Below are 26,098 nucleotides of genomic sequence, written 5' to 3'. Positions count from 1 at the left end.
TCATGACATTATGTGCTACAATAGAGACAAGCATGACTCGTGGGAATATCTGGCCAGGGCATTAACTCTGGCAGCCTCATGCTCTGAATTGTCTCCTTACATTCTGCTACCATTTATTCCTTCTGGAATACAAATATCCTCACTGTTGGAAGATCCTAGGGTTAAAGTTCCTCTCTTCTTTCCCTAATCCATTCTGTAACTTACTCTCTTATATCTGACTCTTCTTTTCCACCATCATCTCTACTATTGTTATTATTTTATTTTTATTATTATTACCATCATACCCATCCTTACTTCCAAACTCCCATTTTCTGTTAAATCTTTTTATCCTGTAGAGCCGCTGACTTCCCTTCTTAGGCTCCTCACCATCATGACACAGCCGAAGAGCTTCGCAGAGTCAAAGTATTTAAGGGCTGGGAGGGACCTTGAATACCTGGCCCAATTGTACTCAAATTCAGTGTGGATAAAAATTGATTGATTGATTGATTGATTGAAAATAAGATTCCAGGCCCCAGACGCAGAGATTTTGATTCAGGAGGTCTGGGGAGGGCCCATAGGTCTGCATCCCAAGTGATTTGGACCTCAGATCTCATTTGGAGGACTGCCATGTGGTCCACTGATGTTCACGGAAGGCCCTTGGGGGCTATCACAGAGGGTGAGAGGGCAGCCGAGGGCACCTGCTCTGGCCCCCATCCCAGTTTCATCCTGAGCAGCAACCTTACTTTCCATACTCTCTGGCCCTCTTTTTGTGTCTGTTCCATATATTAGGCTTCCATATAAGATTTCGTTTGAAAGAGTTCTGCTGATTGGAAAAAGAAAAGTTTGAGAATTACTGGTATCCAAACCCCTTGTTCTATAGATGAGAAAACTGAAGTCCTTTGTCCTCGTCAAGGGTCAAGTAGTGACAGAGCAGGGACCAGACCTCAGTCTCCTGACACCAGACTGCGGGGCTTTCCCCAATACCTTCCCGCCTCATCGGTAGAAAGACAACAGAGGTTCTCACTGCTGTGTCATCCAACAGCCCTATAAAGAGTAGCCTATATATGCAGGTGGCAGTCATGGCTGGACTACATTTTATCAGAGCACATAGTTGGAGAGATGGGAAAGGGATGGGGAAAGGATGAATTTATGCTAGTTCATTTATCTGTATTTTGCTTCCAGCATGTTCTTATCCTTTCTCTGCAAAAAACCTATGAAGAGCTAGTCATCCCTTACAGTCCAGACCCTTTCCTAATCCTCCTGTGTTCTCCCCTCCCTCTCACCCCACCATTCAATTAGCTCTTGAATGGCTGATCCCTTTGCTGGGAGCCAATTCTTCCATGAGTTAATCTGAGATAATAATATCCCTGCTACCTGCCTCCCAAAACTTGTGTTAGGGTCCTCCCACGTGTGTGCTCCCAGAGCACCTCACGCTTCCTTTTATCATGGCACCTATTGCTATACAATAATAGTCTATTTGTCCACCTCCTCCCCTGGACTCCAGGCTCCTTGAGGGGAGGAATGTGGGTCTTAACGATCCCTGTATCCCTAGTATCTAGCACGGCGGCTGGCACAGAGAAGTGTTACAGAAATGTCAGTTGAATCATAGATGGATGAGCGGTAAACACAAATCCCTGTCCTACTCCCAGTGCCCCTGTAACACTTCTGCTTCATGTCCCTGATGAAGCCTCAGCACATGTTGACTGACACGCAGAGCAGATCAGATTATCTGAATGAAACACATGCCCTGTTGCCACCAGCGCCCCACCACTCTTCACTGATGTTCATGTGTTCTCCTCCACGAAGCCCTCTCTAATCTCAATTGCATTTCTCAATGCTTTGCTTTTCTCTTTTCCCTTGGAACTCTCCCATACTGGGCTTAATGCTAAACATTAATCAAATTTAAACTCCAATAAGTATTTATTTTGAATAAATGCTCACTTCTTTTCTAAACCTTACAGAAAGCATACTTTATTCCACATATATTCTCCACTTAAAAATGCTGTCAACTTTCGTCACATCTTCAAAACCTATTCTTTCTCCATCATTAGAGTCCATTTCCTTCCATCTGCAGTGTTCAGCATCACAATCCCAATCACACCTTCTCTTTCTTCCTTATCTCTCGTAACAGGTCCACAATGCCACTGCCAGAATTTTCTTTCCACGTGTTGCTGACAATATCACTCTTACATTCCCCAAATTACCCAGGTGCATTTGAGTCGCTAGATCTAATCTAGAGATCATTACTCTTATTTTCTATGCTTTCTGTCCCTATTTTTATTTTCTTCTATTGTTGCACATCTAACCCCTGCCAAAGATTAACAAGTAGGGAGAATTTTTATTTTTTTATTTTTTTTTTTTTTTGAGGAAGATTAGCCCTGAGCTAACTGCTGCCAATCCTCCTCTTTTTGCTAAGGAAGACTGGCCCTGAGCTAACATCCATGCCCATCTTCCTCTACTTTATATGTGGCTTGGCTTTTGCCAAGCAGTGCCATGTCTGTGCCTAGGATCCAAACCAGCGAACCCCAGGCTGCCAAGAAGCGGAACGTGTGAACTTAACCGCTGCGCCACCGGGCAGGCCCCAGTAGGGAAAATTTTTTAAATTCCTGACATGAAATAAGGACATGGATCTTCGTTTTTGAGAATACTACTCAAGTTTAAAGGTGGTAAATTCCCCTGAATTACAGCTTCAAAGCACCATTTCCCACCAGGCTCCCAATCCTACTAAGGTTTGCTACCACCTGGCACTGGTTTGTCTACAGAGGCTGAATACTGATAAGAATTTTTGAAAGCTGCACATTCCTAATGAGATGAGTCATTTTGCTCATTCATCACATCCATGAGTAAAAATAATGAAATATGAGAGCATCATGGCAATTCTAGAAATAAACCTATCATGTATCGTACATGTACGATTACATTACATTTGGGGCAGAAATTATGTCTTATTTAACTCTGCATCCCCAGCATATAACATTCTGCCTGACACATAGGAGACATTTAATGAGTGAAAGAATGGACAAGTAGACAAACACAGAACCTCTCAATTAAAAGCTAAAAACGAGCGAGTATTCGCTCCCTAGGTACACGGTAACAGATGACCATAAACAGCAAAGTTTTATTCTCCCACAGTTCTACAGGCTAGAATTCCAAACTCAAGCTGTCAGCAAGGTGACACTCTCTCTGAGGTTCTAGAGAAGGATCTGTTCTTGCCTCTTTCCCAGCTTCTGGGAGCCTCAGGCTTTCCTTGATTTGAGTCTATATAACTCCAATCTCTGCCTCCATCTTCATAGCACCTTCTTTTCTGTGTATCTTCTTCCTTTCTCTTCTCTTATAAAGACACATGTGACTGGATTACCAGGATGATCTCATCTCAAGAACCTTGACTTAATTATATATGCAAAGACCTTTTTTCCCAAAAAGATCATATGCACATGTTCCAGTGGACATATCTTGGGGGAGGGAGGTCACTGTTCAAACCATGACAATAGGATATAGCATAATCTCAATTGTTTTTAAATGGATATCGTATGGAGGAATTGAGGGAAAAGAAGAGGAGAAAACAAAAGTGGAGGAGGACAGGAAGTAATGAAATGCCTTCAGAAGTTCATTGTAGTTTACTCAGATCTAGGCAGTAAAATCAAGAGTAATTTCTATGTTTTCTTTGTACTCTTTTAAGTCTTCTTAATTTTCCACCCACAAAAGACAGATAATATACCAATCTAAAGTGCATGGAAGAAATTAACCCATTGATGTATACACAATAGAATGTTACTTAGCCCTAAAAAAAAAGAATGAAACCTTGCCATTTGTGACAACATAGATGGATCTAGAGGGTCTTACACTAAGTCAAATAAGCCAGACAGAGAAAGAAGGATATGATTTCACTTATATGTGTAATCTATAAAGTAAATAAACGAACAAACAAAACAAAACAGAAACAGACTCATAGATACAGAGAACAAATTGCTGGTTGCCAGAGAGGAGCGGCATGTGGGGAAAGGCAAAATAGGTAAGGGGGATAAGAGGTATAAACTTCCAGTCATAATACATAAGACACAGGATGTAATATATAGCATAGGGAATACAGTCAACAATATTATAATAACTTTTTATGACAGATGGTAACTAGTCTTATCAGGGTGATTATTTGTAATGTAAATAAATTTTTAATTAGTATGTTGTAAACCTGAAACTAATACAATATTGTATGTCAACTATACTTCAATTTAAAAAAATTTTTCTAAAAAGGAAAAGATATAGGGGCCGGCCCAGTGGTGCAGCGGTTAAGTTCACACATTCCACTTCAGCAGCCTGTGGTTCGCCAGTTTGGATCCCAGGTGCAGACCTACACACTGCTTGTCAAGTCATGCTGTGGCAGGCATCCCACATATAAAGTAGAGGAAGATAGGCACGGATGTTAGCTCAGGGCCAGTCTTCCTCAGAAAAAAAAGGAGGATTGGCAGCAGATAGGAGCTCAGGGCTAATCTTCCTCAAAAAAGAACAACAAAAAGAGGAAAAGATATACGCATTCCTATGTTCATTGTAGCATTACTTGCAATAGCAAAGATATGGAAATAACCTAGGTGTCCATTGGTGGATGAATGGATAAAGAAAATGTGGTATATACATACAGTGGAATACTACTCAGCCATAAAAAAGAATGAAACCTTGCCACTTGCCACAACATGGACAGAACTTGAAGTATTATGCTAAGTGAAATAAGTCAGATGGAGAAAGACAAATACTGTATGATTTCTCTCATATGTCGAATCTAAAATAATAAAACAAATGAATAAAACAAAAACAAACTCATAGAAACAGAGAACAGATTGATGGTTACCAGAGTGGAAGAGGATTGGGGAGTAGGCAAAAACGGGTGAAGGAGGTCAATTGTGTGATGATGAGCAGTAACTAAACTTTTGGTGCTGATTACTTTGTAGTGTATACAGATATCAAATCATAATGTCGTACACCTTATATTTAAATATTATATTTGTATATAAACTATATAATGGTGCATACCAATTTTACCTCAATTTAAAAAAAAGTAATTAACCCATTGAGATTATCTCAGGAGATCTAAAGCAAAATGCCCTTGTAATAGAAATGTGTTAATCAACAATAAGTAGTTAATTGACAAATGCTTTAAGTTAAAACATCTGTTTGGTTTGGTATAGACAACCTGTGGGCTCTGATTGAAAGCAAACTTATTCACTATAATGTTATCACCTCTTTTAGTTGTCATATTTTAAGGTCTTAAGAAGGGTTTACATTATTAATGCTCTAACATCTCCAAGGCCTTTGTGGTTTAGGTTGGGTTTGTCTTTTCAAAAGAAATTCTAGATCTCCTCCCTAGGACAACTGAAAAGAGATGCATAAACCTATTTTTAAAAAGGAGAATCAAGTTTTAAATATGACATAGAACTTGGTGTATTTTTAACTTCCGTTGTCAACTAAGATAAGCGGGTCCTAGCAACGGATGAGCTTGCTATTTTGGTAGGCAGCTGTGATGGGTTTGAGTTTGGAGCCAAGGAAGAACCAGACTACTTTGCATGATAAAAGGGAGATAAATAGGAGGGGCCCCAGACACTGAGAAAAGGAGACAGGAGCCAACTACACTGAGCACGGACTGGGAGAAGAAGAGGTTACAACGGCCAGCAGCAGAGAAACGGAATTTCGGGGAAGAAAAGAGTTAAAAAGAAATTTCACGGCGTTTGCCATGGAGTGTGAAATAAACCTCCTCATTTACATGCCCAACAAAACCTTCATTCAACTCTACCTTGCTGTCTAACACTTTTATGTGGGAGAGGGTTTCTTTGAGGGAGCTTTAAGAGGAGCAAAAGGGAGCAGTAACATCTGGGTTGCATAAACTTTAAGAAGAAATCAGGAGATGCCACTGCAAAGCCCATGTGTGGAGTTTTGAAGTGTTATAATTTCCCGTTATTTCAAGATGTACCTCATTTGGGAAATAGTCACCATTTGGAAATGCAACACTTAAAAAAATTGTATTCATGCAATATAATTGATTACAATGGAAAATCTATTTATAAGAACTATAGCAACGTCACTGCTCACATACAGAAACCAGCCCATTGGCAAATGGACCCTTCCATCTGCAAAGCTGACACACACAAACTGCCCAAGAAATGATCAGTCCAAGACTTAAGAAACTGAAATTAATTTATTGAGGGTGAAATTAGTTTTGAAACACTTTTATTGTGAGTTAGCAGTGTGAGCTAAAAGTTAATTTTTAAACCACTTCCACTGAGTCCAAAAAGCACTGAGACTACTCCCATGTGCTTGCTTTTGAACTCATTGTCATTTAAGCCCATAATACTTTGCTTTATTAACATTGTTTAAGAAAAGAAGAATCAATTCTTTCACTTCATATTTTCCTTTCAAATATGCAAGTCTCTTCATCTGGATCCCAAATAGTTGTCCCCTAGACCCCACGGTACCATCGTAAAGTATAAACTACTTTATGGGCTAGAGATGAAAAACTCAGAGAGTTGGTGTTCTGCCTTGTGTTTAACCACAGACGTCTCCGCTCCAGCTGCAAGTGCCCAGGCCCTGATGAAGATGAGGTAACTCAATGTAGTGTTCATCAGTTCTCCCACGTGATTAACAGAATCCCAGAACCTCGATGCTCCCACCGGCTCCCCCGCCCCCGACTTGTAAGAAGCACACAGACACACTAAGTATGTATCAGCTTCAGACACATTAAGTTCAATGATCTTTGGTATTTTTTGTCACAGGTGCTCAAAGAGAAAAAGTAAGAGCATGTATAATACGAAAAATAATCCACTCTGCCCCGAGTGACATTGGATCAAATCCAGCAAAGGGCAACGCCATACATGAATTTCCTCTCTCCTGGGTAAGATATTTCCAAGAATTCAAAAGCAAATGATAGGTCTTTTGACCATCGGTCTACATGCCTCTAATCTGGCAGGACAAAGAAGGCTCTTTGTAGCTGCCTGAAGGATCTGCCAGCCAAACTTCTGAATCACCGCCCAAATTTACTCCAGAAACTCTGCAGACCAGAACTGATGCATGTACCTCAAATATGAGTGCTGTATAGCTAGTAATTACGATATAAAATTTATATTCAAACTGTTTCAAATTATTGATGTTTGCGGATTTACATGTGTCACTAATACATTTTTATAAAGCAGAACATTTGGGGCTTTTATTGATGTTGTGCAATGATTAAGAAAAGATAAACTTGGAACTTGGTGTTGGTGGCCTAACAGCCACCCATTCAGGAAATCCTCATATTTGATGGAACTGAAACCTCCCAGGGTTCAGGCAATATGCCCAACCTAGTCCTGCTCACACGTAAACCCTAGATAGTCTGATAAAGCTTGTCGTCAGCGAACTGAGTAGTAATGCTACAAGTTCTAATTACTTCATATGGAAATAATGGGTTCATGTAATCATCCTAGGTGAGTTTTATAAATATGTCACAAAAACGAAGTCTTATGGAAAAGGGTTTATTAACTTATAAAGATCAAGAAATTATATTTCAAAATTGGAAACAGACTAAACATCAAACAATACAGAAATGGTTATGTGAATTATGAGACATACACTCAAGAGAGTGTTACGCAGCCCTTAAAAATTATGTGTATAAAGACATTGGAAAAATGATAATGATATGATGTGAAGTGAAGTGAAAACAGAAGAATAAAAATATATGCACACCATTATAAGAAATCTTGGCATAGAAAAAAAGACACAAAGAAAATAGCAACAATAATTACTTTCGGATATGGAAGTATGGATGTTATTTTCTTCCTTCTACTGTTTATTTTCCAAATTTCTCTTAATGGACATGTTACTTTTATAATGGGAAGAAAAACTGTATACTAAAGAAAAAAATGAAACAAAACGTTCAATCCCAATATCCAATGTGAGTCATCACTCGAACAAACTGGAAAAGTCGATGAAATGAAGAGAAACTTTGCTCCTATTGAAACAATATGCTTATTCCCATAATTGTGTGGCATTGAGGAATACCAGACTTGAATAGCGCAGAGACAATACTCTGTAGGAGTGAAAAAAAGCCCTTGTCACTCCCTATTAAATACACACAGTTTCCAAAAGAAAAATAACTGAGTGAGATTAATAGGAACAGCTCTGTGAAAGAGCTTGGGACATTTAACCCAAGTTTACTGATGCTTGGGAAAGTATAAAGTGGAATGTGTTGCCCAAAAAGCTGATGGTCAAGAGCAATTTGAAATCTATAGGTGTTCGGGAAACATCCTGGTAATTGCACTGGAGCATCTGATCTCAGCTTGTTTTAATGTAAAAGTATTAGAATCACCTTGGAAACTAAAAAACATCAGAGCCTCACCTCCAAGACCTTCAATGAGTTGCCCTGGGGTGTGGCTGGGGCACTGACACAAGGTGTAGCAGCCCAGCGAAGGAGCACCGGGTTAGATGACCTCTGCAGCAACTTTCAGACTCCCTCTCGTGGCCTCGCACCTGCCGTTGTTCTCACGGTGGCCAAGGATGTTAGCATGGCTTGAGGAAATGTCACTTGTAAAACACTGAAGTATCTATTGTCATTCACAGATTCAGTCAGCAAACAGTATTTTGTAGCCTGGCGCAAAAACATGCACTTCCTGTACAGTAGCCACATTAATTTCTGCAGGATGGAATCATGCCATGCCACCCTGACTTAGTTTTAAAACTAAAGTCACCAAAAGATTTTATCAAAGGCTAATAGAACACCTACTTCTTAAGCTCTTTCACACATTATAATAGATTGCATATGAGGAAGATTGATTTGAAAGGAATAGGAGTAACAAAACCAAAAACGTGAAATTGAAAACAAAGGGTTTTATTCCTCTATTTTTTTTTTATTATTCTACCGAGTTCACGTTGATTCAACCACACATCTCCGGAGAGTTAACCTTCACCAAGGGAGCTAAGAATATACAATGGAGAAAGGAAAGTCTTTTCAATAAATGTAATTATGTTTATATTTCTATAATTGTATACCAAACCCTTCAAGTACAAAATAAATAGTGAAGACATGATCACACCATGAAGTCCACACTTGCACATGGTTTCGTGAAGTCTAATTTTGGCTCTTACTTGCCATGGAAGCCTGGACAACTGACTCCCTTTCTGGGCCTTATTCTCTTACTCTCTAAAATGGGGCACTACTCCCGACACCTTGGGGTTTTACGAGAGTTAAATGTGGAGGCACTAGAGCCCACACATGGTAGTTGCTCAATAAACATGTTTTGAACCTAACGTAGCTGCCCACCTTCCTCGCTTCTGAGCACAGGAGAAGGGAGACCTGAAGCCCAGAAGGAACATAGTTGCCCAAAGTCACACAGTGATCATTTACGTGAACCCAGGTTTCCTCCTGGCTGCTTTCATCCCTTCCAATTCCCCTCAGGGACCTCCTCCCCGAGGCTGACCATGCCTCTCCTCCCTCTAAGGCAAGCCAGTGATGCCTCCTGCCCTAGCAGGAAGACTCCAAGTCCAAGACTTCTGCCAGGAGCACACAAGGGAAGCCACAAGTGACTGACGGTGCCTGCCCCAGTATGACACCCACCTCCAGCAACACCTGGACTCCCCTGATTCCCTGCAGGCTTTCTACTTCACTCCTGGATAGTGACCCATAGGTGCCAAGAATAGGCTCATAAGCACTTTCTTACTATTTTCCATCAACACAGTCGTGAGATTAAGTACGCATTAACTACCATCTCAGATCAAGCTCCCTAGAAGCCGATCCTGAGATGAGGATTCACAAGCAAGTGGTTCATTAGGAAATTATTTCCAGGAGAAACTGGTAAGGGAAATGAGAAACAGCACAGACGAAGGGAAGAAGCCATGCAAGGATGTGATTGCAGGCAAAGTTCCATCCTCAGCCCAATCTCCACGGGCATTCAGAGTGCAAATCACATACCTCAGAGCTTCTTCAACTTGAGACAGGGGCGCTGCTCTCTAACATTCCTGCACCAACCCATCATTGGCTGCAGCAGCCCAGGGGCAGGGCTCTGAAGCTGGTGACAGGTGTAAGCCTTAGAAGCAACACACACAGGAGCTGGGAGTGAGCACAGGAAGACAGCAGGGGTCTGGGCAGAGCCCCACGAGCATCTTCTACAATCACCGGCTCCAAAGGAGGACTCACAATTCCCTGGGCTATCTCAGATCTGAGCCCATTTGATTTCTCCAACTTTTCAAAATCCAAAAAGTGAAAAGCCAGTCTCCACAGCCTGAGTACATTCGGCAAAGACCACCACTCCAGCCACTGGAATGGGCTAGTGACAGAACACAGCAAAATTTGACAGATCAAGCTCTTCTGGTAGATTGCCCTCTCAGCAATGGTTCTTGTTAGTGCTCAGTTTGAAAATTCAACAGACACTGTGCCAGGCTCAAGGGACACAGACACAATCAAGAGAGATGACCCCTGCCCTAGAGGAGCTCAGCGTAATGGGAAACCTTACAAATGGAAAATCTTGCCTGATTTTTCACCAAATTCTAAGGAATACTCCATTCTCAATGATATGAGCCTCTCCTTCAACTTTACAGGATCAGCAACAATACTTATCAAAACATCACACCATATTGAATTACAAAGAGATGCTACCTCTTAAGGAATCAACAAAAAGCTGCATGAAACCACAAGAAAGTAAGGCTAATACTACTAATAATAATAATGACAATGGTAGCTAGCATGTGTGGGAGACATACAGTCACCGAGTTTCTGAACGTCTAAGTTACTGGATTAATCTCATGGCCTCCAGGTAGAGACGCCAAGATCTATCACTGCCCTGACATTGCCACAAAATTTAACTGGTAATTTGAGAGATTTCATTCAAAGATATGCTAGAGCCATTAGTTTAGATTCATTATATGATTGCACATATTTGTAACACTCTTCATATGAGATGATACTTCAAAGCAATGAGACTGGTTATCCAATCTTCCTTGGGGAATTAGTCATATTGTTTAATGTCAGATGTGATCCCCAGTCAGAACTGCAGGACTTGAGAAAGTCGAGATACACAACAGGACAGCTCAAAGCCACACACCACATCAGCTTACCAAGAGTCTCCACCTCTCAAGAACTTGCTCAAGACCACAGAATTATTCAGCGTCAGGACTAAACTCACACTTACGTCTCTTTGAGTGCAAAACTCAGGTTTTTAAACACCACGCTGTAGTGATAACAACTCAAAACCTGCTAGCATTGGAAATAAAGCAGGCAGTTCCAGGCATCTTTACGGCTTACCCACGTCCCACCAGGATCACGCTTTCAGAGGCCCTGTCTCTGCAACTATGGCTTTAGATTAAGATCATTTTTCTTCATTCTGCATTTAACACTATTTTCTAAAACAAGCCAATAAAGAAAAATTATGTGTATTCATTACATTATCAGTGATCAGTCAACATTTTAGCTATGGAAAGAGATTAACTACCTCGATCCTACCAGTTATTGTCTAGGCTACCTAGCCCCTCTTGATATCTTTATCATTTCTTGCAATTTTCCATCTCACATGATTAACCTGTTTTATGATTTTTCCCTTTAAAAACTATCTACTTCAAAGTATACAAATGATTCAAAATCATTAGCCCATGTTATTGTCTGCCCGATTGAAGGACATTGTTACAAATCTACTTTTCCATGTGTTATTATTATCAAAAAAGGGACAAAGAGAAAGAGAGCAAGAAACAATGGAATGAAGTTTTGAAATTTACCTCTAAGTTTTCTAAAGGTATTTTTTCTGTTGTTTGTGTGTAAATACACATTTTAAAGAATTTCATATTCAAGCAACATTCCTGTAAATATTTCTTTACTGGTGGATGAATTTAAAAGCAATGAAAATTTGTTATGGCAGATAATCCATTCTAAATTCAACTCTCAAATGAATACAAATTCTTATCACTATCACTTCATATAGTAATGTGTCAAAGTCGCAATATTCACCAGAAATTACCAAATTAAACAATTCAGTCAAATACTTGTGAAACGTCTACTACAAACATGTGCCAATTCTAAATAGTATTAGATCTAGATATGGAAAGCAACAACGATATGTCTGAGTTCCAGACAAGAAACTCCAAAGGAATTTGAAGTAGAAGTTGACTGAGTAGCACAAGCATTTGCTGAACATAAAAAAAGAGTCATGAAGATAAAACGGACTTACAGTGCAATTTTTAATAAATCAGAGGGAAAAAGAAATATATATTTAACTAAAAGAGAAAGCCACCAATTGTCAAGACCTGTTTTGGGGTCCCAGAAATCTTAAAAATAACCCAAAGAATGTGTTTCTTACTTGCCGTCGATGAGCACTTCAGATTGCCGATTATTCACTTGATTATCACTCTTGTGGCGAAACTGAAAATCAAAGTGTTTGTAAGAAAACATATTAAATGATACTTTGTCAGCACAAATAGAGACACTGAAAATACTTTGAGTTCATCTGTTTGGACAATATTACCATCGATCCAAGATGAGCATGACTTCTGCTTACCTTGGACCCAACTTCACACACGCTAATTCTGAATCAAGACCTTTCTCACCAACTTCATTCTGGGTGTCCAATGGTACTAGTCTAGCCATATGCTCTTCTAGTTCTCACACTCTTTTAGTTGCTTCTCAGAACAGAATATGCTCTTTACTCTGCCATATAGTTCCAGAGAAAACCATACATTAATTTTGGTCTTCAACAAAGAACGGGGGCTTCCATTTCTCTCACATATGTGCTCAATACTTTACTGGAACACCATTCAAAATGCCTGGTGCATTTCTTTGAAGCCAAGAAATTCCTTGTAACAACATGTTTTTTTATTCTCCAGAAATTCTAATTGTTAACAGTAATCTTATGAAATACTGAGCATTTAAAACAAAAATCACAATACAAGACTGAACCACATTTGGTGTGGATTTGTGTTTTTATGCCCAAGTGATCCCATTTCTTATTGTATAGTCCAGTAATGTAAACACCTCATATTGCTTAGAAGAATCCAAATATTAGGAGCCCTCTACTAAAACTCATAAATTAGCAGCCATTCAGATAAGACTTTCTACACGAACTGTCAAGACTGGATAGTAATAGGCTAAAGTAGAGATAAGGTGCTATTTCACCAATTAACCTAAAATCACAGATGAGCAGGGGGTAGTATCAGGAGACATTAAACTTTGATTTCATAGATTGCAATCTTCAGAATTAGTGCTTTTTCCTTTTGAAAAAATTCAAAATATTGTATCAATACCACAATATATAAAATGCTTTCACCAGCCCTTCCCTTTATCAACATCCTTCCCAAACCCATCCCAATATTTTTATCATGCTATGACCAGTGCATACACTCACAGTGATGGCCAGGTATTAGTTAATGGATATTACCAGGAAAAATAAAATACTTAGCATTTGTTAACATGGAGTTTATAATGCTGGTCGAGGAGGAAATTGTCAGCCTATCATTGGCATGCAAACAAACTTCTCCCCACCAATAGAAAAATAGAAATGGAAACATTATTTTGTCTGAGGGCATAATTTGACAGGGATGCTGGATATTCTCTGTTGACTCCTCCATATCTACACCCCATCCTTCCCCACTCTTCCCTGTGCCAAGGAAAGCTGACCTAGATATACTGTCCTAGCCCTCTGGCTTCTGGTTGGGTTTGACCAGCAGGTGGTACTAGCAGAAGAGCAGAGGGCCAGAGGGAAGTGAAACGGGGAATTTTTTTCCCTGGCTTCCTTCGAGCTGGTTAGCAGTGGCTGCTTCCTCTACAGAGAGCCCCAGCGGCTGCGAGCAACACTCAAGAACAGCTCCAATCTGTAATAGCTTCCTCCCTTTGCCCCTTCAAGCCTAGAAGTAGTAATGCCACCCATGTTGCTACCCTATGTGTTTTTCCTCACCTACACTCTTTGTAAATGGTCCCTTCATTATTAATCTTTCTCCAATCTTCCCCCATTTCAGGGTGACATCTGTTTCCTGCCAAGACCCTGACTGATAAAGATATCTGGTTGATGAACTGGCACATATTATTACAAAAATAAAAGCACATTCAAGCATTAACTGCAGTAGAGACAAAGGACACCTGGTATTTAGTCACATCTGTGTCTAACCTGAAAACAGTCCCCTACACTGACTAACTGGGCATCACAGAAAAGGATCAATCAGTTTACCCCCTAAAAGCTGAGCAGCCCACTCTTTGGGCCTCAAGCTGGGGCCACTTCCACTTCTGCCCAGGCTTTTCCAAGGGGTCTTGGTATTGGAACAGATAGAGTCTGGAAGGACTAGAAATGGTAGTCTCAGGCCCAGGCTGACTCTTCTTGACAATTTCTTCTCTAGAAATAGATATGAAGGCTTAGAAGGGAACCGCCCCAGACAGGAAGGGAGCAGAGGACTAGCATTGATTGTGTGCCCGCTGTGAGCCAGGCTCCATGCCAGGTGCTTTACACACAGCATCTCATTTTATCTTCCCGACAGTGCTGATGTCATTGGCCACATTATACAAACAACATAAGGTTCAAAGAAGCGGTTTGCCTCATGTCACACTTTCAGAACATGGTAGGGTTAGATGTCTTTCTCCAAAGTCCATGCTCTTTCTACTCTACCATTTTATTCTTCTATGAAGTGTGACTATAATGAATAAGAACTTTAAAGTCAATATGTAGGAACTCATGCATCTAAATGAGTACTATTTCCCTGAAAGATCAGATAGTATGGAGAAATCACATATTTACTCCAAAGATATCATTACTCAAATCATTGTTGAAATTTCCTCTCCTCGAATTACCTTTGCTGCTTCTAGCCCATTCTTTAAAATCTCATTTATTCTTTGAAGATGGAGCTATTTATCCTCAGAAAGGACATGAAGGGGTGTCTTATGTTGGGAAATATATGAAAGGCTCTCTTAGAAAGCAGATAGGGTGAATAAGCTGGTTTTTTTAATGGGCTGAGAAATGGCATTTGTTTCCAAAGCTGGGTGAACACAAGTCATGAAATTGGCTTTCTTCTGTACCTTGTACACTGACCATGAGAGCAATTCTATAAGAGGAGCTCCAAAGTACCTTGAACAATAGCAACCTCACAGGAATGGGTGGACTCCAGGAACGTCCCGAGTTGACCACTTTAAAGGGACGTTATTCATCAGTGTGAATAGGTCCTGTGTGTTAGTTAAAAATCTAGCATCAAAGGTTATAGTCACAATGTGCACCATGAAATATATTAGGCAATTCACTAAAATTGAAGAGAGTTATATCCCATGCATCCCATAGAAACATGGTGTATGAAGGCAAATTATATAGTGAGAGACAATTTTCAAATGAGTCACATCAAATTGTTGATTTATCAGAAAATTATACGTAAAACAACTATGAGGATTATAAGAACCAACTTGATAAGTACAAATCTCCCCAACTCGCTTTCCCATACTCAACCACTCTCAGTAGAGCTGGGTTGCCACCTTCTCCATGAAGCCTTCCTTAATTCTCCCTTTCACACTCCACCTCCACTGCCAACCAGAACCAAGTCACTTCGTTTTTTTATTATGACTTATAACGTTTTTATCTCATATTATTGTTATTCATGTACATGTCCCATCTTCCCCCACTGGGTTTTAAGCTTTTTTTTTAACTTGGAGTTCTGTGTCTGTTTCATTTCTGCATCCCTCATATAGCTTAGCACAGAGGGATCTAGGGAATAAGGGCCAGTGCTCTAAAGCCAGATTGCCGCAGGTAGACTGTGCTAAGTTAAACCCTAGAACAACCGCACACACACACACACAAAAAAATATATATATATACACATATATATACCTATTAAGCCAAAAATGAAGATAAAATGGAATCACAAAAAATACTCAATTAAATCTAAAAGTAGGTAGAAAAAGATGCAACAAAGAACCAATGGGGCATTTAGAAAGCAGTAACAAGATGATAGATTTAAATCTAATGATAATGATAATCACATTCAGTGTAAATGGGTTAAACATTCTAATTAAGAGAGATTTTCAGATTTCATAAAAAAGCATTACCTAACTGTATACTGTCTGCAAGAAACCCACTTTAAAGACACAGACAGTTTAAAAATAGACAACAGGGGCGCCAGCCTGGTGGCATAGTTGTTAGTTTATATGCTTCTCTTCAGCAACACGGGGTTTGTGGGTTCAGATCCCAGGTGAAGACCTACATACCACTCATCAAACCATGCTGTGGCAGCGTCCCACATATAAAATAGAGGAAGATTGGCACAGATGTTAGCTCAGGACCACTATTCCTCAAGCAAAAAGAGGAAGATTGGCAACAGATGTTAGCTCAGGGCCAATTCTCCTCACCAAAAGAAAAAAGGCAACAGGAAATATGGGTACAAGTTCAGAGGAGAGGCCTAGTCAGGGAGCATGAACATGTAAGTTATTGGTATATAGTTATTGAGGCTAGGGTACATGCAGTCACCTAGAGTGAGACTATAACTTGTCTGGACTTAGAATGTTTGGTTTGCCCAAGACTGTGTTTTAAATCTTTAAATTTAAATAACCTCATTTGGATTATGCAGACTTCAAAACTCTCTATTGTCTTATACTTCACTTAAGTTGCCTGATTTTTGAAGCTATTTGCTTTTGTAACTCCTGGTATAATGAGCAGAGGATGTGCGAGCTTAATATCTACCAACTCCCAAAACTTAGACAAAGACATGTGATATTGGATAATTACATCACTGAATGGAAGCAAGGTTTGTAACTCTGCTCTTTTCACTCATTGGTTACATTATCATTCGCAAATCACTAGTTCTTTATAAGCCTTAGTTTCCTCACATGTAAAATGAGGAAGTGAGTCTAGTTATTGAAAGCCTCTTGCTTTTATCTTAAACAGGCTCTGGTTTTATAACACCTGTATTAATCATCAAACAAATAGCAGAAGAGTTTTATATGGTATTGACCAAAAGAGCATCATTCAAAAATTTAAAATGGATCTCTATTTTCTAGTTTTGAGAGGTCACAAACGAAATTGAGAACTCAGGAATGCTCAAAAGCAAATACTCACACAGTCATCTGTGGCATCTTTGACAGCTGTCATAGTTATCACCAGGACCAAAGGCACAATGGTGGTAAACCAGGTCAAGGAAGAGATTTCTGGAATCAACTGAAACAAACAATTCAAATAGTTTAGGGCTTTTAAATTTACTAAATATATCTTCCAAATTTTGTTGTTTAATTTTATAAGACTTGATAGAAATTAATGGGATTATATTCAGTTATTTGTATAACGTAGAACAACTTTCAATAATTTAAGTGTTTGCATTCAGTTAGAGGACACATAGAATAAAAGAATCACTGAACCATTTAAAAATAAAATTTTTATAGTCAGTTAAAAAGCTTCTTGAAATCTTTCACAGATGATGATCTTTACCCAGGATAAAAGTCGCCTGTCTTTTCTCAGCTTCTCATCTCAACTTTTAACAATTTTACCAACTCTTCATCAGTTCCCAAAGAGAGACTCTGAGCGTCTACATTGCACCAAACACTGTGCCAAGTACTTTCCATGCATTGTGTCATCTGATCCTCAGAGAAGTTTATTGATTTAGATTCTGTACCAGAGTTGTTTTGCACAAACCCATAGGATTTGTATTCCATGTAAATAGCATGACTAGTGCAAAATATTGTATCAGAATACATTGTGAATGGTGCCCCAGAGTCAGGAAATGCTGCAGTCCTGGATATCATTTTCCCATTTTATAAATAAGTATCTGAGAGGTCAAGCAACTGGGCCAAGAACATACACTGCTAAAATTTGAACCTCGGTCTATTTGACTCCAAAGCCTTATGCCTGTACCTCAAAGCCACCTGCCTGAGAGAGATGCCATGACAGTTGACACAACTCTCTTAGACAAGTGGTTTTCAAATGGGTTCAGTTTGGAGCTGCTTTAGGGCCATCACACAGGGAAAGGTGGGGTGGAGAGGGTCAGTGTATGGAGATCAGGCCTCATCAAAACAGCCCTAAACTAAATCAATTTTATAAAATAGTTTCCACATAAGATTAAAATTTAAAAAACAAACCTCAAAAGCCTCTGAGGGACCAACAAAAACATTGGGCTGGGTGGCAAAAAGGCTGGAGTCTAGTCTTACTTCTATTATTAACTCACAGTAAAAGCTTCACACGTCACCGGATCTCTCTGAGTCTAATTTCTTCATCAAAAAAGAAAGAAGCTTTGACTAAACCACCTCAAAGGTTCCTTTCAGATAAAAAATTCTGTGAACAAGAGCCTTGGATCATAAACAAGAAAGCCATTAGAGAAACGAGCTCAAAATTCTGAAATGATGTAAATGGTTATATGAAGAAACCAAAAGCAAATTCACAAGGAAAGAAATCTTAGATTCTACAGTCTCTTCAATAAATTGTAAGGTGTACAGTCATGGCTTTTTTTTTTTCCTGTTCATATGTAGTTCTTCTCAACCGTACCCTTATTTCTTAGAGAACTACCTTGCCCCTTCTACTTTCAGTCCATGTAATCGGGGTGCACTGATTGCATCCTGGTTCCAGGTTTTTGCATGGGGTCTAGGTCAAGACAATCATTGCATCAAATTCTTGAGCCACTGTGATTGGTTTATGGACAGGGCTATAACTCAGCACAATCCAATCAGACCTAATCCCAAAACGTGCTGGAGCAACAGAAAAAGGAATTCATGCTCTCTCCTCTCTTCTCTCTCTCTGTCTCTCCCTCCTCCTTGCTCTCTCTCTCATGTTAGAGTTGAAGCCAAGAGGATAAAAGTCTAAAGCTTTCAGGGGCCAGCAGGTGGACAGGGCCTGCCTGAGAGTCAGGTCAACATGGTGGAAAACTGAGGAAAGAGAGGTCACATCCTGTTGAAATAGTTTGCCCATGAATACAGTCACACATGAAATGAGACACACCCTTGAATATATTCTCTTTTGCTTAAACAAATTTAGGTTTCTGCCATTAAACCCAAAGATTTTTAACACAAATAATCATTCAATTAAAGAAAAAACAGTACTCAAGCTATTAATCTAGACTGCACATATCTCATCCATCTTCTTACCTCTTATAATTAGCACAGAGCCAAGCACATTCTGAATCTGTCAGTTTAGTCTGGTTAAATTACTCTAAAGTGAACACTAGGTAAATAACTGGCTAACACGAGCTGTTTATATATATGTGTATTCTTTGACGAGCTGTTTATATATATGTGTATTCTTTGATTATGTCTTTTCCTTCCTAAAATATCAGTAAAAGCAGAAATTTCATTTAGGTCCAAATTTAGTCAAATGGGGGGAAAAACAAATGTTATCAACTACCAATTGACCACTTAAAACTGTTAAAAATTTTCACTCTACAGTGAAATAACATACAGCATACATCATTTACTTACATGCATGTAAAATATGCATTGTTTTCAGATGCAAATGAAGTTTGCTGAATTAAGTTCCACAAACTACTGCTCAGCTAGACTCTGCACTTCAACTCTGGCAATACCCGTACTGACAACATCAGGGGGAGATAAAAAAAAGGAGGAAGGCTATGAAAAGTAATTATTAGGCTCTGGTTTGGTTCAAATAAAGTGCAAGGCTGCCTTTTAAAATGACCTCAGTGTTTAAAATGATGAATGTGCTAGTTTTTACCCATTCCTAACCCTCCCAGATTTGTGAAGAGAAACAGCAATAATAACACTAAAAATCTGATAAGGATGGTTTTACCTAATCATGAACATTTAGCTGAGTAAATTAACTTACTTTTTCAAATTATATGAATTCTTTTAACAAACAAATGATGAAGACATACAACCTAAACATTACCTGTAAAATCAGTAGGAAAAGGAAATAGGCATTTGCCACTCTTTGGAACTGTTCAAATAAGTTAATTGGCAAGAAGGTGAGAATGTTGTACTTGGATGTGTGGATACGATTATCCTGAAAAAGAAATAGCATCACATTAGTTTGGGGCAAGGCATTGCTCATTATCGGAAATAGCTCTAAAACTTTCAAGGCTGAGAATGAGTTATGCCAGAGCAAGAAAGATAAGCCAGTTATCTAGGAAATTTTATACTCTGTGTGGCCCAAGGCCTTCATTTTTCCCAAGATGACATGCTCCTGATAGTAGGTGAAATTACTGTTCAATGCCATAAAATCATGCATGACTGAAAAACGTGACAAGTGCAAAAGTCTGCCCCTGAGATTCTTTACTCTTATGCAGTCATTCATTTGGCAGATATTGCTTAGGCACCTACCGTATGCAGACAGTGAGCTCGTGCTGGGGCCAGTGAGGTGAGAAGGCACTTCAGGGATCAAGTGGTCCACCTTCCCAAAACATGACACTAGATAACTCTGACAAGGGGCCCCTAGACCTGCCTTTGAAAGTCTTCTGATGGGAAAATGACCACCTTGAAAGGCAGCCTCTTTCCATTTAGGAATGGCAATTGATGGAAAGGTCTTTATTATGAGAAACTCAAATCTACCTCCCTGTAAGTTTTTGCCATGTGCTAAAAATTCCATCCCCGGGGCCACCCAGCCCAAGTCGAAACCCCTTCCACGTTGACAACCTTCAAATAATTGAAGACAACTCATAGGCCTCCCCTAAATCTTCTCCACTCTGATCCAGATATTTCTGAAACCCTCAGCCATTCTCCATGACTTGTTTTATTGACATTTCTTCCTGGTCAACCTCTTTTGGGTCCATACCAACTTCTCTGCATCTCTCTTAAAACATGGTGCCCAGAACCAAACACATATTGCAGATCTGGTTCAACCAGTCCAGGTGCAGTAGAGACTTTGATGTACTGCATTCTGGACTATTGTATTAACATGCTTCAAAATTTCATCAGCATTTTGGCAATTGATCTCAGTGTTTATTCATATCAAGTTTTGATGAACTAAAATCTCTAGATCATGTCTTCATAAATCATTATTAAATCAGGTCTCCCTTTCCTAAACACTCACAGTTGATTTTTTTAAATATTGCTGTACAAGGTTTTTCATGTATTCCTATTATACCAGCCTAATAAAAAAGTTTAATCTTGAGTGTGCTATCCCAAAGTATTAAATATTTCTCCCAAATTTGTGTCATCAAAAAATATCAAACACATGCCTTTTATACAGTCTTCCAAAGCTGTAGACCAATACATTAAAAAAGACAGGGCTAAAGATCAAAAAAAATTTTCTTTTTTTTTTTTTTTTTTTGAGGAAGATTAGCCCTGAGCTAACATCTGCTGCCAGTCCTCCTCTTATTGCTGAGGAAGCCTGGCCCTGAGCTAACATCCGTGCCCATCTTCCTCTGCTTTATATGTGGGATGCCTGCCACAGCATGGCTTGCCAAGCAGTGCCACGTCCGCACCTGGGATCCAAACCGGCAAACCCAGGGCCACCAAAGCAGAATGTGTGCACTTAACCACTGTGCCACCAGGATGGCCCCTAACTTTTTGAATTAGAGAAATAAAATTATGGCAAACTACTAGAAATTGCTTTACTGATTAATGTAAATACCAGGTTCAGGTGTTTATATGAAACATACAAAATATGTTTTATTTAACCTTTTATAAATACGCTGAACTATACTCCCATGAGGCTTACCTCTATCTTATCCATCAAGATAGCATGAGAAATTTGGGGTGACAGGTCTTGTTGAAATTCAGTATCGACATGCCCAGGGAACTTCCATCCACTCATATTTTAAAACTGAGGTTAGTCTGTGTGATTTAAGTGACCCTACACTGACTCCTAGTAATCACTGCTGCCTAATTAAAAAATATACGGTCATCTGTTAAATGGCCATTTTTAACATTGACCAGGAATCAATGTGTCCAGCTCTGTGCAACACATTGTGGAAGAATAAGAGAGATATCAAGAGAAGAGTTCCAGCCTAGCTGGTCTGATGCACAGTAATGTGCTGAAAACTGTTCTCTGAGCTGATGATGACTATTTTGTAGTGAGTTATTTACTCAAGAGCTGGGCTAGGAAGCAAGGCTGTGAGAACTGTCGGTCACAGCACGTTTTTCTAAGAAAGAGACTTGGAGAAAATAATTGGGAAACGAAAAGCAAAGGAGAAAAAGCAGTTAACTTAAAGGATCACATATTCTTAATTCTGTTTCATATTTTCCTTCTAAAGTTGAAAGCAAAACAGAGGTTAAGCCTGTATCCTGCTAAAAAGACAGAGAGAACTTCTGCTGGGATATTCAAAACCATGGCAGGAATTAGAAAGAAACTCTCCCACAAAATTGAATTCCATATAGGTGAAGAGCCAATTGTGTGGGATAAAGTGATAATGCCAAATGGGGACTGTGACAATTTTGCTTAATTTGATGTATAGCAACCATCCTGTTTGTTCTACTAGCTCTGTTGTGACTTAGTCACAGATGGTGCAAACCCTCACAGCTATGACTGAGAACAAGGAACGAGGGCTCCCCCTCCTGGAGAATCTCTGGACACGTTTACCTTTCTTTGTTTTTCACTCGAAAGGAAAAAATGTTTCCATTTCCACGGCCCTGTCCAAAAATGTGAGTATTGGTAAGACCTTAAATCAGGCACATTAATTTTCAGCCATTTCATTGAGCCAGGCTATTGGCTTACAGTCAAATTTTAGTACAAATCATTCCTTACTACAGCACAGAAGATCTTCAACATTATCCTCTTAGCACTACTTTTGCACCGTGAACTACTAGAAATATCCCAATTCAGAAAGAGGAGGAGCGGGGAGGAGAAAGGAGTACATTTGGAGAATCCGTATAGCATCATTAGTGCTGACAGAAGACAGGCTGGAAGTCATGGCTTTAATTTGTTAGCCAGGTGGGCGAGTTTAACTGACCCCCTGATGAGGTAGGCTTAGCCACATAGTCATTAGCAATCCTGGACCAGGCAGGCCTCCCATGTTGTGGGAAAGAGCCTGCCCTTAGAGGAGCATCAGAGGCCACCCACTCCCAGAAGGAAGCTCACTTCCAAGAGGAAGAGGGCAGAGCTGAGCTGAGGAGGCCCAGAAATTCCTCCAAGATTGACACATCAGGTAAATGACTCCACCTCCCATTGGGCAGAGTGAGTAAAGGGGTGGAGAGAGAACTGTCACCCCAGCAGAGACTCCTCCACCTGAAAGGCAACATCAGGATGAGGGAAAGCATTGCTCCTCTAAAATATATCAATACAAAGGCTCTGAGGTAGGCAGAAGATGGCACACACAGGGATCTAAGAGAGGGAACATGAGTCTGGACTACAGAGGTCAGCACCAACCGAGGCCAGAGAGAGAAGTTCTTTGGAAACTGTACTAAAGATTTTAGACTTCATTGTAAAGTTTTAAGTAATCTTGATGAGATTCTAATTTTAAAAGGCTACCTAGCTACCAGGTGGAGAAGAAATTGGAGCTGACACAAGAACAGATGTCAGGAAGTCTTTGAATTAATCCAGGTGAGAGGTGATGGGCGGCCTGGACCAGGATGGTGGCGAAAGCGGTGACAACAAATAATAATAATAGTAACTAATATTTATCAAGCTCTTGTAATATGTCAAGGACTGTGTACTGTTCTAAGAGCTTTACATTTCATAGCACATTTTATCCTCACAGCATCCTTATGAAACAGGTACTACTAACCGCACCCTATAGAAGGGAAATCCAAAGTGCAGAGAGATGAAGTAGCTCACGAGAGGTTACACAGCTTCTAAGGGGTGGAACCAGGATTTGAATCCAGGTATTCTGCTTCTAAAGCCCAACTCTTCACCACTGTGCTTCCCAAGTTCCCTGCAAAGCAGATATCTCTTCTGCTTTCAGAGTAACCTGCCCTTGCTTTCTCCTCCACTCTGTATTGCGAGCCTGCTGCCACTTTCTTACCAAGGGAAATATTATACATCTACTCTTTGCTCTTGAGTCAACCCCCTCGGTAGGAGCCCATTATCTATTGCCTGATGTATCATTCCAGCTTCCTTGTCTTCCCTTTCAGTCCCCCTCAAGAGTAATTCTCTTGGCCCCTAACAAAGCTCAATGCAGGCAAATAGGTAGCTAACCACTCCCTTCACTTAGCTTTCCAACCAAAGCAGCAAAAGTCCTTTGCATTTTCAACATTGTCTACTTGGTGCAGAGAAAGAATAAAGTAAAAAATGTGAAATTCTTCAGAAGTGGGCCATCAAATAAAATATTAATAAAACGAGAAGCAATACTTTTTATAATGAGATTTTTATTGTGTAATCATATTGCTTAAGAAAACAAGCAAATAAAAAGTAACAAACACAGCTAAACAAGTAAACAGAGAACTTGAGGAGTTTGCCCCAATTCTCCCCCTGGCAAAATGGAGCTAATAATATTTTTCATCTATATATTTATATGACTACTGTGGCAATAAGATGATATTATAGACCTGAAAGCATTTTTCCTAAGTTGAAAGAATTATACAAATATAGGACTTTTGTGAGCAACCCCCAAATAATCCAAATGGATTTAGGAAATGCAGTACTAGGCAGGATAAACTAGGTAGGCCACAGTAACAAACAACTTCAGAATCTTCTGACTTAACATAATAAGAGTTTATTTCTTGCTTGTACCACTTGTCCAACATGAGCCAGCAAGGAGGCTGTGCTCATCATAATTACTCACAATGGACCAGCCACCATCTCAAATGCTTCCAATTTCAGTACCACAGGGAAAGCGAAAGCTCTGAAGAGTCTCACACCCACAAGTTAATGCTTCAACCCAAATGCTCACAACTCATTGACCAGAAAGAGTCACCACGTGTCCAAAAGGCAGAAAGCCAGAAACACTGATAGGCAACACTAATGGCTACCACAACCAGAAAAGGAAACTAACCCAAATATTTGGAGAGTGTAGGACATATCAGCTACAAAAAATCAATATCAAAAACCAACCTTGGTGCTCCAAATCCAGTTCTGTTCTAATGCCAGATACAACAGACATTTGACTACTTTCCCCTTCCCCTCAGCTAACAGTGATGCAAATTTCTTAGTTCGTCAGGATGGATTCAACTCCCATCTGTAACTCCAGGGTCAGGTCCAGATCCACCTAAACCAACTGCATGGCCCATCTTCCTACTTACAATTTTGAGTTGAGGCCTTAGCACATGACCTGTCATATGAGTAAGGTCTTACCAATACTCACTATGTCAATTCTGGGAATTTGCTGGAGATGTAGGCTTTCTCTTACATACTGGATTCCAACCTGGAAGCAAGTAACCCTAGGGATCACTGACAGCATCTCAGGACCCTGAGTGTAGAGGCTGCCAAGAATAAACTCCACACTGAATATGCAGGGCCAAGAAACTCAGAGAAAGAAAATAGACCAAGCCTTTCCTGAGGCTACCCTATCTCTGGACTTTTTAGTTATATGATTTGTCCATTTATTTTATTGTCTAAGTCAATTTGAGTTGATTTTTCTTTTACTCCCAACCAAACACCAGGTGAGAGCGTTAATAATACATAGAAGATCAGTTTCCGTTTTTATATAGTAGTTTACTTTTATCTCTATATTTGCCTTAAAGGATGAGTCATCGAAGGCTAAGCCGAAAGGCGTTCAGTGGTTGTCTGGGGACACTGCCTGCATCTGTGAAGCCCACAGGCCAAACCCCAGGAGCTTTCGCAATGAGTACCACAGTTTCAGCACTATCAAAAGATCTTCCCACATTTGATGAAACATTTTTATGTCATGACAGCTATAAAAAGTAACTGTCAGGATCTTGAGGGGAAAAAAGCCTATTTTTCTTGCCACAAGAGGAGGCAGATATAGTTTTTTATGGTACAATCTGGATTCCAGAGAGAGAAATAGTCCTGACTTTTAAGGGAGAGATTATCTCTAAACCATAAAATAAAAACCAAAAAGAGTCTGTCCACAGGCTACTTGCGTTAAAAAGGAAGTGGCCTAAAGTCATTTGCACCACTCAGGAAATATGTGAAACACCCATGTTTATGCAAAGATCCCAGAAGAATGCATGTATGGGGCAAATGGGCCTGGAGATTGGGCGTCTGGCGCCTCACTGATACGAGCAGAACCGCAACTCCTCAGTACTAGTCAAATGATGCCCAGTGAGGGGTCCACAGCGTGCAGGGTTGGGAGGAATGGAGAGATGACAGCGCTCCTATGAACATCATTGAGGGAGGGTCAACCCACAGAAGAGACTTTACAGAGAGCCGTCAACAAACGCTGGCTA

General features: G+C 39.8%; 1 protein-coding gene across 11 annotated transcripts in view; it reads right to left on the bottom strand.

Annotated features, from left to right (window-relative positions):
* The window catches only part of ATP8B4 (ATPase phospholipid transporting 8B4 (putative)), a 216,324-nt gene that overhangs the window by 135,316 nt on the left and 54,910 nt on the right, over window positions 1-26,098 (bottom strand). For all 11 annotated transcript variants that reach the window (XR_011528524.1, XM_070580607.1, XM_008534847.2 and 8 more), the window contains 3 exons: window positions 19,764-19,877; window positions 16,998-17,096; window positions 12,279-12,340 (listed from right to left, as the gene is read on the bottom strand). Coding sequence is in view for 10 of the 11 variants with exons in the window: in XM_070580607.1 (XP_070436708.1) it covers window positions 12,279-12,340; window positions 16,998-17,096; window positions 19,764-19,877 (275 nt within the window). In the remaining variant the exon portion in view is untranslated. The remainder of the gene's footprint in view (window positions 1-12,278; window positions 12,341-16,997; window positions 17,097-19,763; window positions 19,878-26,098) is intronic.

The sequence above is a fragment of the Equus przewalskii genome, chromosome 1 (genome assembly GCF_037783145.1).
Source record: "Equus przewalskii isolate Varuska chromosome 1, EquPr2, whole genome shotgun sequence".
Taxonomy (NCBI): domain Eukaryota; kingdom Metazoa; phylum Chordata; class Mammalia; order Perissodactyla; family Equidae; genus Equus; species Equus przewalskii.
The sequence above is the reverse complement of the archived record's forward strand: the minus strand, read 5'-3'. Positions and strand labels throughout refer to the sequence as shown.